Genomic DNA, 18860 nt, shown 5'->3' on the forward strand with positions numbered 1-18860 from the left:
TGTTCATCATCGTTTAGGAGGTTGATAAAATAAAAAAAATAAAAAAAAAGAATGTGGCAAAAACTCCAACTATGTTTTAAAAGGATTCTTCTGAAACCTATTTTCACCCATACAACAATTAAAAGTTCAGCTTTCAATCACCATGGGTGCCTTCAGGAGGTTTTGTGAAGGATGGCCAGATGGGGGATCAATAGCCTTGGAGTGGCACATAAAAACTAAAACAAACAGCAACAAAAAACATAACAGATTATCAGTTTTATTTCGATATGAAAAAAAAACTTGAAAGTGCTCTGACAAAGAATATCCCCTTGGCAGAGTTTTTTCTTTGAATTGTTTTTCCCCCTCCACACATACATGTTTCAGTTCATCAAACCAATTTCAACATAATACAAAATGCATACACAATGCAGTTTTGCAAGGATGATTAATTATTTAGTAAAACACACAATCCTGACCTATGAAAAAGTAATTTATCCATAAACCACCCTTAGTTTCTACAACTGGCACCAAGAGTTTATAACGGGTAATGACCCTTACATCATAGTGGAGAATTTTTTTTTCTCTTTTTTTTTTTGCTGAATTTATTCTCAGCAACATTGTGGGATTTTCAATATGGATTGCATACACAGCATGTCCATTAGGGTGCATGTCAATCTGACTATACTACTTTTATGTGCTTAAGGAATACAGAGGTGGACTTGATGGCGTTTGATAGTTTCATTCTTGTCTCACAAATCCATGGAATGATTTCCCAAAAGTCTTGTGGGTACCGAAGATGTCTTTTTGGCAAATGTGAGATGGCTTTGTGCTTCTATTGCTCACTGGACATCCTTCCAAGTTCCAACACAGCAATGATCAAAACATAAACACAAGGCCAAGTCACCCTGTAGCTAGTAATACTGTGGGTTCTGAAGTGGCCACCTCAGTCTTCTGGCTCCAGCATCATTGAGCTACAGTGAAATATCCATAAATTTATCAGAGAATAAAAAAATAAGAGCACAACTGTAGGAAGATATATGTATGCCTGGTCCTTGCAAAGTGGTCAACCCAAATGCACAAAAAGCAGAATTAGCTTTTTTTAATTTTAGTAATGCATTTTACAGTGTATGCTTTATTAACCAGATGTTCTTACTGTCAGTTTACATTTGTTTATAGAACAAAAACACATCACCGGGTAGTACCTTTCACAAACACACTGCTAATACCTCTGGAAAGCAGAGGGTCAGTAAGGACTAGTAAAATGTAAATGTTTCTAAGATTTCCATTTCAATCTGCAAAAACATTTATATAGCCGTTTCATTGCTAGAAGCTTTCAGCTGTACATATTCCCCAAAGACTCTGCTCTGTTTTCTCTTTAAACTGTCAGAAACCAACTTTTCATTTGCTCAGAAAAATCTACAAAACCATGTGCTTAAGGGTCTGCTCAAAGGCATGAGAAAAATAACTACATTTTCATTTTAAAGCAATAAGCAACTCTCTTTCAATCTTTCTCAGGCACACACGCAAAAACACGCAACTATGATCTCAAGGCAGCACGAGCTTTGTCCAGGATTTCCTTCCTCATTTTTGGATAATCTGGATGAGCAGCGAGAACCTGTAGACAGAAATGGAGCTGCGTTAAAGCATGAAACCACATCAAACCACATGAACTGTGATCTTTTGTTTTCAGATGCCTCACCTTATGACACACATCTATGGCCTCAACGTACCTCTTTGCTTTCAAGTAGTTAAAAGCAAGCTTGTATCCTAAATGAAACGCATACGTTTGATGTTAGAAATGTAACTTTAACTTAACTCTTGTGAGTAGAACTTGACATCTGATTTGGCTCGACATACCAATAGCTGGATTTTTCTGATTTCCATATTTCCAAGCCATTTCATAGTTGAGGGCTGCATCGCGGAACGCCTGGTCCTTTTCCATAATGTAGCCCTGATACTCATACGCTTTGCAGCATGACTGGACATTTTTAGATTAAAAGTCGTGTCAGACAAAAAAAAAAAAAATGTCCATGTGAGTGGAGAATGCTGAACTAATGCCTTATTTCAAAAGTAACAATATATTTAAACTCACCTTGTTATGATTGAGACATCTTTTTAGAAGGTCTGCAGCCATGTCATACTTCCCCGAGTGGATGTATATGTCTGCCAGGAGCAGCCAGCTCTTCTCAAACTCGTCAGCGTCAGCAATGTTCCAGTTCATCTTGGCTATTCGTTTGAGCTGGTTCCTGGCTCGAGGAGTTTGTTTCAGCATCATATATGCCGTTGCCATGGCCAACAAAGCTGGAACGTGGTCTTTCTGAATCCCACAATAGAAAGCAGGAGAGGCAGGATGAGTCCCTAATCAGTTTATAGCACAAAAATTAACTCTAAACTGGTTAATAATAAGACACGGAAAAGCTAAGGTCAATTAAAAAAAATATAACTAAATGTCACTCAACAATATGAGGAGATTGCCTGAAACAAAAACAAAACAAAACAAAAAAAAAAAAAACGCAAAGCTACTAGTGTGGGTATATTTGCACAAGAAAGAATAATGTCGTGCACCATCTGGAGTTTACTTACCTCATTGTTTGCGATCTCTGTGAAAACACTGAGGGCTTTCTCTACATTGGCCTTCTGTTTAGTAGACAGCAAGCAGTAGTTCTCCAGGATGCGGAGCTGTACGTGTCCGCCTGGCGTCTGAGGCTTTATCTCCTTCAGAAGCTTCTCTGCTGTTCTCACAGCAAGCTGCTCAGACTCTTGCTTTTCTGTGGAGTTGCTGAGGAGACAAAATGGAATTGTAACAAAGTCTGTAATATTTGAAACTGAGACGCACACACACTCTGTACCAAAGGCACTGTGAGGATCCTGAAAAACGGGAGGCTTATCCCAGACCAGACAGCCTTACATCTCCATATGATAATGACAATTTTAAAATAGTTTTACATTGAAACGACGTCAGCATGTTTTACCATGAGGCCTCTTGTTTTGAGTAAAAATATTGCAGTGAAGGAATGGAAACAAAGAAAGACAATATAAAACCGATGAGGGAAAACTGATAAAATAATGAAATATTTGAAAAAACTTTTGTTTTATTTGAAACTCAAGAAAAACAAATAGCAGTATGGTGAATATAGGACTAGACTTTGACATTCTAACAAATTAATACCTTTTAATCTAAACTATTTTGCTGTATCCCGTTGTGCAGTTCAGTTTTAAAAGCACTCTTACACTTAGTAGTCAAGACATCTGGCTCTTGTGCCATAGATAGGATGAAACTTCCCTTCCTTGGTCAGGAGATCTGATGCCCTTTACTTCTTTGTGTCTCTTTGTTCTGTTTCTCCTGTGTTTCGCAGTGGACACATTTCTGGGTAGGGATGCTTGGTTCATTCAGGAGCAGAAGCTACCTGCCATTTGCTGTGCCTGGGTGCTGAGTTCTGAGAGGTTTCAACCCTTCTCACAATAACTTCACACCTTCAGGTGATACATTCACACATACCACAACCCAAGCACCCTTACAAATAATGAAAACAGCCCAAGGTCATGCAAATACAGGTTCCCTTTTCAGTAATTTCGCCTGTCTACTTTGATGTCAGACGGAGTCTTGAAACCGTTAATCGTATTGTTACTGTAGAGTAAAGCTGCCTTGGCACCTGGCTTCCCATGGTGTGCCTACAAGACTTCCATGTGACAAAAAAGATATATATATTTTTTTAAATATTATGAACATCTGAAACTTGTTTTTTTTTTTTCACATTTTATATAAATTTAGACCCAGAATGTTTGGGTCTACTAATGCTTCTCAGTAAATTACAATATTGTTTCAATAACTCAATTCAAAAAGCAAAACTCACATGCAGATTTGTTACATCCGCGCTCGCTCCGTTGACCTTTATCCAGTCAATTTGTCAGTCACAAAAATATCAACGAAAGAAGCTGGCTGTTCACACAGTGCGATACTGAAGAATATTAATAAGAAGCTGAGAGGAAGAAAAAACTGGCAGAAAAGTCTGCTTAAGCAACAAAAATTGTGAAACAAACCCCACTGAAGGGTGCGAGTGAAATTCACATGAAACCCTATTAAGCACATGGGAGATATAGTCGGAGAACCTTTGGAAAATTTTAAGATCAAGATGAGAGAAGCACAACAAGCCAGATGAGCTGAAGCCCAAAATTAAAGCAACAAGGAGGTTCCTGAAAACCAATAGGCTGCATTGTACTAATGCAATAAATGATCAAAAGGAGCACTGACCAAGTACTAATAGTGCAACCTATTAGTACTTGTTCTGAAAAATCTTTTGTGGGTTTCCATTAACTGCAAGCTACAGATATGCAAATGATCAGAAATAAAACCTTGAAATATATTTTCACTTTTTAAACTGAGCTACTAATTGTATCGACTTGTATTGCCATTACTCAGCTTGTGTGAAACTCACCCAATTTCACCATCTAAATTCTCAAACACTTCTCCTCCGATTGTGTCGTTGTCTGGGTTGAGCAGGATTTCAATCATGTTATATACGGCATTCTGACCCCAGTCGTTATCTTTCCGAGCCTTGTTGAAATGTAGCAGAGCGTCGATAGGTTCTCCTGTGTACCTATGCAAAAAGGCATGAAGTTTAGACCCAAAACGTGAAAGAACAAGACTGGCTAAAATTGACCAAACTTACCAAAGATAAAGCCCCTTGCAATAGTTGAAGCCTGGATCCAATTTAATTCTGGAACAATGTTTTTCTGCCTTATCAAGGAAACTGGGGATGTTCTCCAACTTGCCGGCTCTTCTCAACAAGTCAATAAGATGTGATAGAGTTGGGTAGTTGTCTGGGAAAAAAAACAAAAAAAAAAAACACCTGGCTTTCAGTTTAGGAAACGATCACTTATTGTTTATATTTGCCAAAGAGAAAAAGAGTTACCTGGTTTGTATGTCAGGAGTTGCTCAAAATTACTAAGTGCCCGATCATAATCCTGTTTTCTAAAATTAATGTCCGCCATCATCTAAGAATACACATGCATTAGAAATTATTTATTTGATTTAGTTGAAAAAAAAAACAAAACAACTTCTAACATCTGTGATGGGGCAACACAAACCAGAGTCGCATCTTCGTTGAAATTGTCGTTCTTCAAAATCTCGGCGCATTGGTGCTGGCATAAATCCACCTCGTCCAGAGTGAGGTACAGCCGTGCCAATTCCAGCATGACCTAAGTAAGAACAGGGCGCACATTCATCTGAGTAGATTTTGTGTCAAAGCATTTGGAATATGGCAACACTGAGGAAGATACATCAGATCGTCAGCATAAAGAAAAGCTTCAGCAATTGAAATCACAGATCATTTGAGAAAACCATGTAAAAAAACTTTAAAAAAAAAAAAAAAAAAAAAAAGCAAACGCTTGCTAAGCACAGCCCACAGCTGCAGTAAGTACACAGAACCGTTTTGATTCAGCTGCACTGACCTTGCGATCGGTCTCACAATACACAAGAGCTTCTTTGTAGAATTTGACCGCTCTCTCATAGCCCCTCTGACTTGTATAGTGTTTGGCGATCTCAGCACAGATCTCTGCAGCACGTTGCTTCTGCGCTGGGACAGCGTCGGGCTGCTCCAGCTGCACGCGCTTCAGGACTTTGGCTTGTACATCTCGGGCCTATAAACAGCAAATAACTCAACATCACTGAGGGAAATAAAAAAAATAAATAAATAAATAAAAACAGCTAAAAATGAAGGTATTGCTGTGAGAAAATTTATAAATGTCTGTTCTGACTCCGACTGTATCGCAGTAATTTCGATTGAAAACAAGTTCAATTTATATTGAACTGGATTCTATGTAATTTAACCTAGAGCAGACTTGTTTTTTCTCATAAATATATGAATGTGTGTTATATAAATAATCTGAATTGAATGGAATTAAACAAAATCATTACATTTGTCATGCAAATGTAATCACTTACTTTCTGTAGTGAAAGTAAAGCTTCTTCATTTTTTTCCTCTTTAATTTGGACCTTAGCTAGCAGCACTAGATAATGACAGGTATCTGAGAGAGCAGGCAGCTCATTCCCTGGAAGAAAAAACAACAAAAGAAGTCAGGAGCACAACATCACAGTGTGTAGGTAAAGCGGCAATGTATGGGTCAAATTGTTCAGCAGGGTATAAGCAACAAAATGTTTGCGCACTCGGAGTAGGGTGAATTTTGGAGCAAATCCTAGTGGTCTAGTCCAGTGTTTTCCTACCGTGGTCCTCAAGCACACTGCCCTGCATGCTTCAGGAGTTTTCCCGGATTCGGCACACCTGATTCGAGTTGATGGGTGATTAGCAGGGTTTTGCTAAACTGGAGTCATCTGAATCAGGTGTGTTAAAGCTGGGAAACACCTAAAACATGCAGGGAAGTTTGCCCTGAGTACCAACCAGGGTTGGGAAATATTGGATGACGTTTAAATTGAAGAAGATCCAGACACTCGGTTTGCTGCTGATAAACTAAACAGTTTTTAAAAATCTCTTAACTTTGCACAGCTTTCCAAACCAGTTTTGGCAAGTATCTTTTTTATGTTATCTACATACTTATGCAACGCCACAAATATTGGGATTTCAGAAGCACCTGGATCATGAGCCAAAGCTTCATTGAGAACTTTCTCACAGCGATCATACTGCCTCATCTTCATCAGAAGCTCAGCCAAGTCGTAGCGTAGGAAGTTCTGTTGCTCGGTCTTTAGCGCTGCTTCATAATAAGTAATTGCCTGGAATGATTGCAACAACAACGCATCAGCAAAACGTCATCTGTGTCTAAAACATGTGGGTGTATAACCTAATCTACCTTGACGTAGTTGTGAGTCTTGACCAGCGCTTTCCCAATTTTGCTTGCTAAAGCACCATCTTTGGGGTTTTTCTTCAGAGCTTGCTCATACACTTCAATGGCTTTCTCTGGCTGAAGATAAACACAGACGACTGTAAGTAGCATCATAGTTTACTGCCGGTAAACTACGATGCTTCGGTGTTTTTGTAAATATTATCGTTAGCTTGGGACAAGTAGTAAGAATGTAATGGACTGCATAATGCTTTAAGGAGCAATCTATTGGAAAGTTTGGCTAAAATTAGTTGCTGTTGGTGAAAAGGCAGAAAAACAAATCTACTTGACCCAAGTTTGATCTTGTGTCACAACCAAAGAATGTGTAAACATTATAAGGCAAGGTTGACACCCATAAACTCATGAAGGTAATACATCCTATTCCCTGATTTGTCTGAAATCTGCTCCGTGGGAGTCTGTTGCTTAGCTACAGGCCAGCTGTGTGATTTTCCACTCTCAGCAGTTACTATTGATTCTTACTTTTCTTTGTTATACCACCGGAACTGAACAGTGAGGATATTTCATTTTCTTGTTAACCAAGCTTCAGAAGTTTTCTGTACTTGTTATGCACACCAGCTGAAATAAGATACTGTTTAAGGATAAAAAAAAAAAAAAACACTTTTAAACGCATATATATTTGTTACATGGTTAGCAAGCCAACAGAACTTAACAGCAGAGCAATAACCGGACTGTTGGGATGGATTTCAGAAACTTGAAGTTCACAAAATCCTTACAACGTCAGACAACATTAGATAACAAAATAAAACATTTTACAAACCTCCTGAATGTTCATGTATGCATCACCGAGTAAGAGATATGTGTGAGGACTAGGAAGCTTCTCCACCATTTCTCTGTGGAAAATGCCACATATAATTCATGTCATTACGTTTACAACTCTCTGTATTGTGTGATTTAATACATTAGTAAGTCCAAGCAGTCAAAAACAAACAAACAACAAAAAAACATCATATGCTTTCTGCTACACAGAGCTCACATTTACTTAATTTAGCTCCAGCTTTTCAGAAGTTAAAGTTGATTTATATTGTTTCACTATTTCAGATTTTATTGTTCAATTTCCCTTCAGATAATTTGATGTTAGTTTTCATTTTTATTTATTTTTTTGTTATTGCTTGAATCAAAACGTAACTCACCTATAACAGCTTGTGTAAAGTCGTTTTTCTCTTCTGTGCTTCAAATATATATCTGCCATTTTCTCTTTGGCTGAAATGTAGTAGGGCTGCTCAGGTGTAATGTTTCTCAGCATACTCAGAGCCAGCTCTGTGTCACCGCGCAGCAGCGCCAGGTCCGCGTTGGCGATAGTGACACGCAGCTCCTCTGGAGTCCCAGAAAACTCATTGATGGCATCCTGCATGACCTTTGCAGCTTCATGCTGTCACATGAAAAATAAGTTCATCTTCTAATAACTCTGTCCGTAAAGGTCAGAAATTGTGAAAATTAAAATGAAGTTGTGTCAAGGATAAGAACTCCGTTAGCATACCTGCTCTCCATTGAGCCACAGGGCCTCAGCTAGCTCCAAGAAGAGAGACACGTAGTCAGCAGAGTTCAGCTCGGTCTTTTTGTGCTTGGACTTGGATGAGGAACCAGCTCTACGGACGCCTGGGAGACTCATGGCCATCTGCAATGTCTGAATAGCCTCCCCAAGCTCCCCTGTTTTCTTCTTAGCCTGAGCTTTGATGAGGTGGTACAAAGGGTGATCTCGTATCTAGAATGCACAACAGATCATAAACCTTTTGGATAAAAACGATCTGTGTCAATAACATAATAATACATGGAGTAGTTTTATTTGAAGAAAACTAGAGTACTCGTGTTTTTACCTCAAAATTATGGCTGAGGCAGAGTTCAAGAGACTGATTGCAAAGCATCATGTTGCCCTGCAACAGATGGATCTGGGCCAATAGCAGATGAGCATCTGCGTGAGAGGGGCACTGCTCCAGGCAGTGGTTAAGACTGCTCTGAGCCCCATCTATGTCACCTGGAAGGGTACAGAAAGAGTGTGATTTGAGACATTACAGACACAAAAATATATCAATAATTAAAACGTAGAAGGATCTCAACATTATTTTTATTTTGTGAAAGCTTGATTTATTTCAGTTATTCAATGTAAAAAAAAACTGATATTGATTGAAAATAGTGATTCATTAAATGCAGGATGATCCATTTCAAGAGTTTTTTTTTTTGTAGTTATATTTGTTTATTATACTTCATAACCAATGAAAAACAAAAACATAAAAAAAAAAAAAATAGAACTGATTGCTCAGGGAGCGCTACATCCTTGCATATTTTTCCAAAAGTAGAGTGGAAGGAAAAACAAAGCAAAGCCCGCAGAAGACTGGGAGATATAGGCGTGGACTGCAGCTAGACTCAGTAGAATCTTTAACAAAACACAGGATAGATTTTTATCAAGTACAAAATAAGATCAGCTAAAGACAAATCAACTTTTCAATGCGCTTCAAATTTACTGAGAAGCACATGTACATTTTATTTGTAGTACTCACCAGACTGGTATCTGACTTTGGCAAGCAAGAAGACTGCATGAAGGAGACCTGGCACAATTTTGACCACCGTATCCAACAACGTGGCACAGTGCTGCAGCTGAGGAGCAGGAGGCTGGCCAGCAGCAGGAGGCTAAAAAAACAAAGTGTTCCAAATTGGCTTGGAATATATTGAAGCCCCAAGACTTCTTTAATAACTTTATGGGCTGACAAAAAACACATCAATTTTACCTTTGAAGGACAAAGAGCAAGATACTCTTTGACAATCTCCAACAGGAAGTCTGGGTTCATCTTCTCCAGATACTCGACTCCTAGAGGCAGGCCCTGCAGCGAGGAGAAGTGTGTGTCCACCGCGTCATTCAGGAGGTTGGTCACCTCTGCCTGGGGCTGAAGCTTTTTTCCTGCCAGCACAGCCTGTAGATACAAAAGCTCCTAACACAACAAAACATAATAAGAAGAAAGAATTGGTTAAATAAATTTTGTAAAGGAAAAAAGAAAAATAGCAAATGTGAGTGAAGATTTCAATATGGGCTAATTAAAGGAATATATTAACTACAACATGAAAACAAAGACCTATTTAGCTTAGTATATCATATTTGCTTCCGAACTACAAGTACTGGTTTTAGGATTCTCTCGTAAGAATACAATGAAGCATTACCCCAGATTTTCCAATAGACTGTTGAATCTCTGAGAGAAATTCCAGCTGCTGTTCTGCATCGTCAAGTAGTCCCTCGATTATCTGGCAGCGAGCTATACCTGGATAGTAAAAAAAAAGAAAAACAACCACAAAGCAATCTGAAAAAATGAAGAACATTTTCTTTGCTTTATTTGGATCCAAAGTGTCATGGTTATTATGGGAAAAAAAAAAAAAAAAAAACATTTCAAAAACATTACCAGTCAAAGCTGAAACACTAGTTTTCTCCTTGTTTGTGATGGCGATCTTGTACCACTTCATGGCCTCTTTGATTCTGCCTTGAAGCACCATCTGGTAGCCCAACTCCGTGGCTAAGTCTGGGTCCCTCGATGCCATGGAATAAGCCCTGTCCACCATTCGGAATGTCTGCTCAATCACTTTGTCACTGCGTCCACACTGGACGGCAACAAGGACACAGCAAAGATTTTTTTTTAAAAAGCCGCAATAGTAATGGAAAAATCCAATGAAAAGCTCAGAAAGGTTTTCAAGTTCAAGTCAAAAACCAGACGACATAACACATAGAAATAGTTCTTACATCATCGTAAATCCTACGACTCCTCTTTAAATAATTTTTAAATATTTAAAATTTATTTATTTAGCTGAGGCCTAATTAGATTCACACAGAAGAGATAGTCAAATTTGGAAAGTCAAACTATTCAAAATAATCTATGGGCCACATGTCATGACAAGAACTGAGATGGTAATACAACTTAGGCAAAGATTTAGAGGAAAAAACACATTTGCTTCTAAAATCTCAGCTTTGAGATATAACAACAATATTAACATCAAATCTTACAACACGGGTGAAGGCGACAGACATTCTGAAGTAAAGCTCAGCGTTGTTTGGTTCCAGTATGTCTAAACCGTTGATGAGGTTGGAAAGTTGCTTTACTGCCTGTCGAGGGGGAAAAAAAAACAAAAAACAAAAAAAGAAGATCCGATGAGATAATGAATGTTGCTATGGTTTTTGTCTAAGAACTAAATGAAAGACAGGTAAAGGTGAAAATCTGTTGAATGTACCTCTGTAATATCTCCATCTCTACATAAAGAGTGCAGTGCCAGCATCCGTAGAGCCTCCAGGTTATTTTTATCTTTCTGTAAAAGCCTGAAACATGACCCAAGGTGGTGTTAATAAAAGACAATCACCAACGCATTTCTTGCATTGACAGTAATAGAATATTTGATACTCCTGCACTACTAGGTTAAACTGCCAGACAAACATCATTAAAACTGAAAGAAGCTGAGAAGGCAGCCCAACGGAGAGTCTAAAGATTAGAGTGAGGGTACCATTAAAATACATATATATATATATATATATATATATATATATATAGTCTGGCTTTGGCAATGAACCAAAGAGGTTCAAACAATGAAAAACCTGAATCGACTGGTTAGAGTTTTTTTTTTTTTTTCAAAATTACTTTTCTCCTCATATCCCAAGTGCAGAATGCAAGTGTTTCAACCATTTCTGATTGCACCTGTAATATTAATCTACTTTTTGAAACCTTGAGATGCAGTCTCAATTGAGATGTACAAACTGTTGGTGTATTATTTAGAAAATATAATGATTCTTATGACTTACCTGTGAGCAGCGTCGATGGTTTGATCCCAGTCTTGAAGACTTAGCAGCAGTTTCATTTTCTTAATGAGAGCTGGAATGAACCCGGAGAAACTCACTATGACTTGGTTAACCATCTCTAGTGCTCCAGAGTAGTTCTGACGACATTCATAATACTGTGCCTATATGAAAAAGAAACATATATGAAAGGTTTAAATTAATATAACATGCACAGACTTATTATAAGACATTGTTTGAAGATATTTAAATGGCTTATCACAGGCAGACCAGAGTGTGAAACAATATGGCAGAATAATTCAAATGTCTTGCAGTCTGAAGAAACTACAAGATAGGCACAATATTCTGCTTGTATGAAATACTTATAAATATATTCAACAATAATAACTATGCCAATACTTTGTAGAGTTAAACTATCTATACCTGCAGAACTACTACAAAGTGTACATAGTTGCAGTTCTCAAAATTCAACATGGTGTGCTAATTAAACATTTGAAACATATTGTAAAATGTGGAATGGTAATGCATTATAAGATCATAACATTTGCAGTTTGGAATAATCAGAAATAAATCATTACCTTTCCCATAAGGGCAAAAACATCTGCTCTTTCTTTCAGGCCCTCATCAAAGTATTTCCCAGCCTTCCTGATGTAGGTGTCTTTCCCTGACGTAACATCTATCCAGGCTTTTAGGATTATTCCCTTTAAAACAAAAAAAGAACAACACCAATGTCACAATCACCCCCATATGATAAGTTTATTGATTCTGCGTAAGTACACTGAAAATAATAAACTCTCACCTCTCTTGAGCCATTGGAGAGCTTGATCATTCGCTCTGTGTACTCTCTTGCTTTGTCATTTCGGCCTAACAGCCAGAGAAACGTCCCAGCGTGGTAAAGACTCTTGGGCGGTGCACTTTTACGATCCTCCTTGACCTTAGCATCAAGTTCTTGAATAATGTCTCTGTCTGTGAATACAGAGAAACTACAAAAGCATCAACGCGACTGAACTTCTCAAAAGGTGGTCCTGAACATAATGGATTGTTCAGGGAGGGACTGAACTCGTATGAACTTTGAACTTTTCGTTTTTGTATTCTGTGTTAGTTTCTTATTTTGATTAGATTAGTCTTGTTTCTGTTTTTCTTCCGCTTAGTGCTTTCTTAGTAGTTCTAGTTTATTTTTGTGTCTGTTACTTAATGTTAGATTTATTTTCTGGTCCCTGTGTACTTGCCTTCGCCCTCTGTGTCACTGCCTCTCCCTCTTTTCAGTCTATCTTCCCCTCACACCTGCAACCCGTTAGCTCATCAACCTAGGACCTTTGCTTAGCGTTCAATTTCCACAGTATTTAAGCACCTTATCCTTCGTCACTACTGGTTCCTCTAGTCTCCTCTTGTCACATCCCTGTTATCCTTGTGTCTCCTTACCAGTTTCTTTCCAGTGGATTTTTGGTTTTTGCTCTGTTTCCCTGTTCTCCCATGGATTTTTGTAAGTGTTTGTTGTCATATTTTCATTAAAACCTTCATTCTCAACTCAATGCCTCTGTCTCTCTGCATTCGGGTCCTTTTGGAAACCACTAAACATGACAGTTTATTTGTGAAAAAATCTGAAAACTATAAATTATTTTATCATATGTTACAATTATGCCAGAAAAGTATATATTTTTGTTGATCTATCACTTAAAATGAGACTCGGGAGGTGTTAATGTTTTTGCAAGATGTTGTGTATTTTTGATAGAATATGTTTACATTACAAAATTTTGTATGACCTGGGTTTGGCTTTTTCTTCTCAGCATAGACAAGAGCCATCAATGTGCAGAGAGATAGCTCTCGATCATCTCTGATTGTGTCCAGTTCAGCCGTGGCTTCCTGAATTTCACCTGATGAAACATAAAACAAACATTTGGCAAAGGCTCTCGTCCATTCATATTATTATAATCCTTTAAAATCATACCTTGCATAAGACTTGCATATGCGTGAAAGAAAATGTAGATGGGGCTACTGTATTTCCTTTGAGCAGCTGAGACAGAACTGATTGCATGGTTGAAGTACTTTTCATAGCAGTAGTACTTGATCAAAGCCTGGAGCAAAACATTTCGAGAAAAAAAGGAGAGCGAGTTAAAACAGTTTGAGGACCAGCCTGTCCAAAGAGTTTGATTTCGTAAAAAAAAGGAAAATTAAAACTGCAAATATTATGCTACGACAAAAACGAGTTAAAGAGGGGCATTACTGTTAAATAACATTCGTCGTCATGGTATATTGTTGAGGTGATCTTTTCCTTACAGACCACTACCTCTATGTTGTAAGTAATAGTTAATGACTTCCCGATCGTACTGTTTTTGTTTCTTTAATCGTTTCTTTATGTAGCATCGAATGCTATTATTAGCGAGCTTTGCTTACCAGGGTTGTGTCTTCTTCCTCCATCTTTAACGCTTTAGATGGAGTACTGACTGGGGAAAGGAAAACGCAATGTTTCACGCTAATAAAATTGCTTATAATGATACAGTTTTACTGTTGAAACCGTCGTGTTTTCGCCATCTTGCGTTCATTCCTTCAGCGTTGCCTGTAGCTAAGAAACGGTTTGTGTTGCGAGATTGAAAAGAAAACCCTCATTATTGACTTCCAGGCTTGGGACGCCTCGGAAAGTGTCGTGACTTTGCATGGTTGGCTGATTGTAAAACAAACCATGACGCACACAGATATAAATTTTACGAAAATATTTATCTAAAAATATTGTTGATATATTAACCTTGAACCATATTCAAGGCTTATAAGCAAGGATTACCGCTACTGTCTATGCCTGACAGACTAAACTAGGGGTTTACATGGTGCATATAGTATGTAAATCGTCCTTTCAACTTAAGGGGAAGCAATTATCCAACGTTTCAGTTTACATCCTCAGCTGTTAGGTTGGTGTCAAATCTATACGGTAAAAATACTTTTTTGTAAGAGTCGACAAGTTTATCTGAATGTTCTTTTAGGCATAATTCTCTCTTTTTCTGTTCTCATCGATACTCAGTCTCTTGTTCTGATATATATTCTCTTAATTTTACAAAAAGTACCCATAAAAATAACAAAAAATGAATTGGTTACAGTGCAAAATCCCGCTATTATGAGTGGACATTTGCTTTCTCCAAATGAAATATTTTCGATTTGCAAACAAGTGAAGTAAAAATGTTGGTTTACATAATAATGTGTAATACAAACATTTGTGACAGATGTCATTCAGTGTCATTACATACCCCAAAATGGATTTATTTCTAATATATATAATTCCATTGTCAATAAAAATAATCCTGAAGCTAGTAATGTATCTAATTATATATTATATAATAATTATATAATTATAATTTATAAATATAATTGTGCTTTATATTGACTGGCTACTTTGAGAATCAGGAAAATGATGCATTCTATCTTCATCCTAATCTCACAAAAGTTCAGTTTGTCTGTAATATATATAATTTAGAATTATACTTATAATTTTGTATTAGTAGGCTTTTTAAAAATAATTTTAAAACCTAGCCAATATATTTCATGTCCCAAAGATCAAGGTAAGTACATTGTCAGGTCATTTATTTGTCCTTTAATCAAAAATAAACCCTCATAAAATAGCCTTGAAGGAAGTTATTTCATTTAAGATATGTGCAAATTTTTTTGCTGTTAGTCTTGACAAGAAGGCTCAGGACTGTTATTATTCCCTGACACTAACTTTGCTATGCACACTGGAAACATATTCCTGGAAACTAGAGGGCCAGTGTTATGCAACACCACAAACTAACTTCAGTTCGATGTCCATAGTGTTGAGTTTATCATGCAACTGTTCCAGCAGAGGCCCTTCCATGCTCTGTCAGATACTATTTAGCACTAACTCTGACACATAATCATTGTCCTCTGAAGATCAATCGGAGAGTAAATCAGGTTGTTATTGAGCTTCATGTGCAACAGCGGCCAATTACTGTGCCACATAAGTTTAGTCAGTGTTGGAGCTTATTTTGCTCCAACACTGCAGCTAAGAATCGCAGACAAACTTTGTTAAAATAGCACTGTATTTATAAACACATGTTATTATGTTACACAAAATTGAAACAAAAAGCTTTGCCGTATACAGTACACTCAAAATACAGCTTAAACATAGCAGACAACTAAGGTGTTGTACTTAGAAAACAGCAATGCATATTGCATGAGTTGTTGCGCTTTTAAAAAAAGCAGGGTAAAAACCTATTAGAAGAGGACAATGTAGTCATATCCTCTTGGGTATATTGTGCTAGCACTCTAATGGATATATCCATTGTGGTTTGTACAGGCTGCTATTGATCACAGCACCATGCCTAATTATACAAGCAACTCAGTTGCTAATGAACTCTTATTTTACCTTTTCATTTGTACTGCCAGAAACTAATATCCTGAAATATGATCGGTTTGGACTTAACTGAGAAGAGATGGTAGTTTGCCCAAGAGGTTTCTGTTTTTCTTGGGCATTTGCAGTCTTCAGGTGTAAGAAGGATTTGTTTCCATTTGAAAAGTATGTCCCACTTGCATTTTATTGTTTTTGAGATGTGGGAAAAAACAGGAAATAAGATCACGTGAATGAGATGTGTTCATGATTAGGAGACAGAGATAAAAACATGTATTTACATATATATTCCTGTGCATCTAGTCTGTGTGTGTGTTAGCACATTTAAAAGGTATAGAGATAACTCTCCTCTGTCAAGTGTAATGGGATTTTCTGCCCATCTATCTGGAGCAAATACAATTACAGAGCTGTTATGGGTAGCAATCTCAGGTTTCTCTTTGAAATGTTTTTTTTTTTTTTTTTTTACTACAATCCCTTTGCATACCAGTGGCCACATAGAAGCCAAATACACATCTTTTGCCATAGACATGCCCGCATATTACTGCCAAGCATGCTAGACTCCTGGGGATGGGGATGGCAGACCAACATCCGACCTTCAACCCTAATGTAGTCTAACAAAGGAGTGTTCTGTCATGTTGCCTGGCAACCGGGGAGGAGAGTCTGCAGAATCATTCTTGATTTAACAGCCATTAAAATAGGCAATATGTAACAGCACTTGTTGCCATTAGCGAGCTGTGTGATCATTAAGATGCATCTTGTAACTGAGGGATGTTGAATTTCTTACATCACTGTGAAGATAAAATTAAGGGAAGCAGTCATTATACGAATAAGAGAGTTAAGATTCAACATGCTGCTTCCTCTGACACAATCGTTGTGAAGTGCATACTGGAAATCATACTGGACAGACATAAAAATGTCTGTGCAGACATAAAAATGTCTGTCCAGAAAACAATATCTAAGTACTGTTTGTGGGTGCGGTAAAAAACTGATAAGCACGAGCGCCATGATTTGACAAGATGACTGGAATAAAGAGCACTTTGCAATCAACCTCCGTTTACTGCCCACTGTGTTGTTGTACAACCACAGTTTGCAAAAGCAGTGATGGACAATAACAAATATTTAGACAGTTTTTAATAATTAATAACATGTTCCATCCACTTAAGATGCTAATAGCTTCCGGCATATTATGACAGCCTCCTCAGAAAGTAGATCCTGGCCTCCTGCACCAAAGAGTGCACTCGCTGGAACTCACTTTAATTTCAGAAATTTGTGTCTTGACAAAATTTGGATCTAGTGTTTAGAAGCAATATCTGCATATTTTGTCATTCAAAAGCATTTGTTGATAATCAAGTTTTAAGTACTTTCCATTTCCCTGAAATTCAAGACAGTAATGTACTGTAAGTTCATCCATTTAGACTTTGAGTGGTCATTAATATCTTGCAAATGTAAATGGATGCTGAAAAGATCAACATTTTACAGTTTTTGAGATCACTCTGTTGATTGTAGTTGCTTTACTGAAAGATTTCCATTTTCCATGTTATGACTGTAAAACCATTGAATCATTTCTGTGGCGTAGCTACAAGTTCCTGAAATTAAACAAACCCACATCCCTCATCAGCTTTATTATTTCTATCCCATTAACAATTTGTATTTAGTGGAAATATTTGCAAGCTTTTCAGTTGAATTTTATACAACCTGATATAAACAAGAAATATATCAATATATGCTGCATACCAATTGCATAGAGAAACTATGCTAGAAAAATTCAGTTACCCATCTTCATCATCAATTAAAAAAAAATAAATTAATAAGAGGAAATTAAGCACTGATAGTGTAAGATGCTATTTAAAAAGATAACATTTTCTGAAGAAGTAAGTTGAACGTTAATTTAAACTGCTATAACAGAGAGTTAATCTTCAGCGGGTGCTAGTAGTTTCACTCCTTTGCCATTTCATACTTGTGAAGTGTTGGCCAGGTGCAAAAAGTATCTGTGTACCACAGGATGTCAATGCTTACTCAGCCTGTGGATGTTTTATCAAATTATTTATATGCTATAGGAAATGCATGTGGAAGCTAATGTTTACACCCTTTACTAGTCTTTCACTTTGAGCCTTTCTATTGATTGTTTTTTTTTTATCTTTAAAAGGGCAGTATTATGTATTTTCCAGGCATAGTGCCATCTCATAGCACAATCAAGTATCTATGTTACCTTCAATTATCATAAAATTGTTGTATATATCAAAATATGACTTTTATTGGATTAATGAAACTGAATCTTCCACAACAAGTCACCAAGGGTGTGAATCCTACTATGTTGCAGTTGAGATAATTACGATACTAAACAGCTTACTATTGTAATAATACCAGTGAAGGATTTATAAGAAATAGTCATTTGTTCCTAAGCTTTGTAAATTAATTAATATGAACAGCTAAATAAGACAACATATGTATATATCTTTAACTTAATATATTTTCTAGAAGATTGTAATATCTTTATACCATGACCTGCATTAAAGAACAATTAGTGTTGTTTTTTTTTGCAATGATGGCAACAAATAATCCAGAGTCACTGAACCCATTGGGGAAGTATTCTTTAAGATGTATGTTTTTGGTTGGTGGTATTATATTGCAAATTCTACCAATTATTTCAGTAATTACCGTGGCTGCTTATTATGATCTGTGGCCTTAAGCCGTTGCTTGTTGGATTTGAACCAATGATTTATCCCAGGACAAAATGAAAAACAGAACAGCGAACCTCCTCTTCCCCCCAAAAAGAAGTTTGCAGTTTTATACTAAGAGACAAGGAGTGGTAGTCTTAAAAAAAAGCCTCTTTAACAAAAAAAAAAAAAAAAAAAAAAAAAAAAAAAAAAAAAAAAAAAACATTCCAAAAAAAAATTTCCAACCGGGACCAAA

The 18860-nt window shown here is 37.0% G+C and overlaps 1 protein-coding gene across 1 annotated transcript; it reads right to left on the reverse strand.

Annotated features, from left to right (window-relative positions):
* Nucleotides 1-341: 341 nt before the first annotated feature.
* ttc21b (tetratricopeptide repeat domain 21B) lies at nucleotides 342-14225 on the reverse strand. Its single transcript, XM_015047099.1, has 29 exons — nucleotides 13991-14225; nucleotides 13545-13671; nucleotides 13360-13470; nucleotides 12396-12562; nucleotides 12175-12297; nucleotides 11603-11760; nucleotides 11041-11125; nucleotides 10817-10915; nucleotides 10221-10416; nucleotides 9985-10082; nucleotides 9558-9758; nucleotides 9330-9459; nucleotides 8649-8806; nucleotides 8312-8536; nucleotides 7965-8203; nucleotides 7592-7664; nucleotides 6784-6894; nucleotides 6568-6706; nucleotides 5924-6030; nucleotides 5431-5619; nucleotides 5068-5178; nucleotides 4893-4974; nucleotides 4650-4800; nucleotides 4416-4577; nucleotides 2563-2758; nucleotides 2072-2296; nucleotides 1837-1957; nucleotides 1679-1746; nucleotides 342-1594 (listed from the first exon to the last, which is right to left on the reverse strand). The coding sequence occupies exons 1-29, from the start codon at nucleotides 14012-14014 to the stop codon at nucleotides 1517-1519; spliced, it is 3954 nt and encodes a 1317-aa protein (XP_014902585.1). The 5' UTR covers nucleotides 14015-14225; the 3' UTR covers nucleotides 342-1516.
* Between the last annotated feature and the right edge of the window lie 4635 nt (nucleotides 14226-18860).

The sequence above is a fragment of the Poecilia latipinna genome, unplaced genomic scaffold (assembly GCF_001443285.1).
Source record: "Poecilia latipinna isolate Pla-1442-1.1 unplaced genomic scaffold, P_latipinna-1.0 Scaffold807, whole genome shotgun sequence".
Lineage (NCBI taxonomy): Eukaryota > Metazoa > Chordata > Actinopteri > Cyprinodontiformes > Poeciliidae > Poecilia > Poecilia latipinna.

What these genes read in the sequence shown, in the direction of transcription:
- ttc21b (XM_015047099.1), bottom strand. Translation starts at nt 14,014, where the DNA reads ATGGAGGAAGAAGACACAACCCTG. An exon ending in TTGCTCTTTGTCCTTCAAAG is followed by an intron (nt 9,460 to 9,557) that starts GTAAAATTGATG and finishes TTGTTTTTTTAG; the next exon opens with CCTCCTGCTGCTGGCCAGCC. An exon ending in AGCTTTGGCTCATGATCCAG is followed by an intron (nt 6,031 to 6,567) that starts GTGCTTCTGAAA and finishes TTTTTCTTCCAG; the next exon opens with GGAATGAGCTGCCTGCTCTC.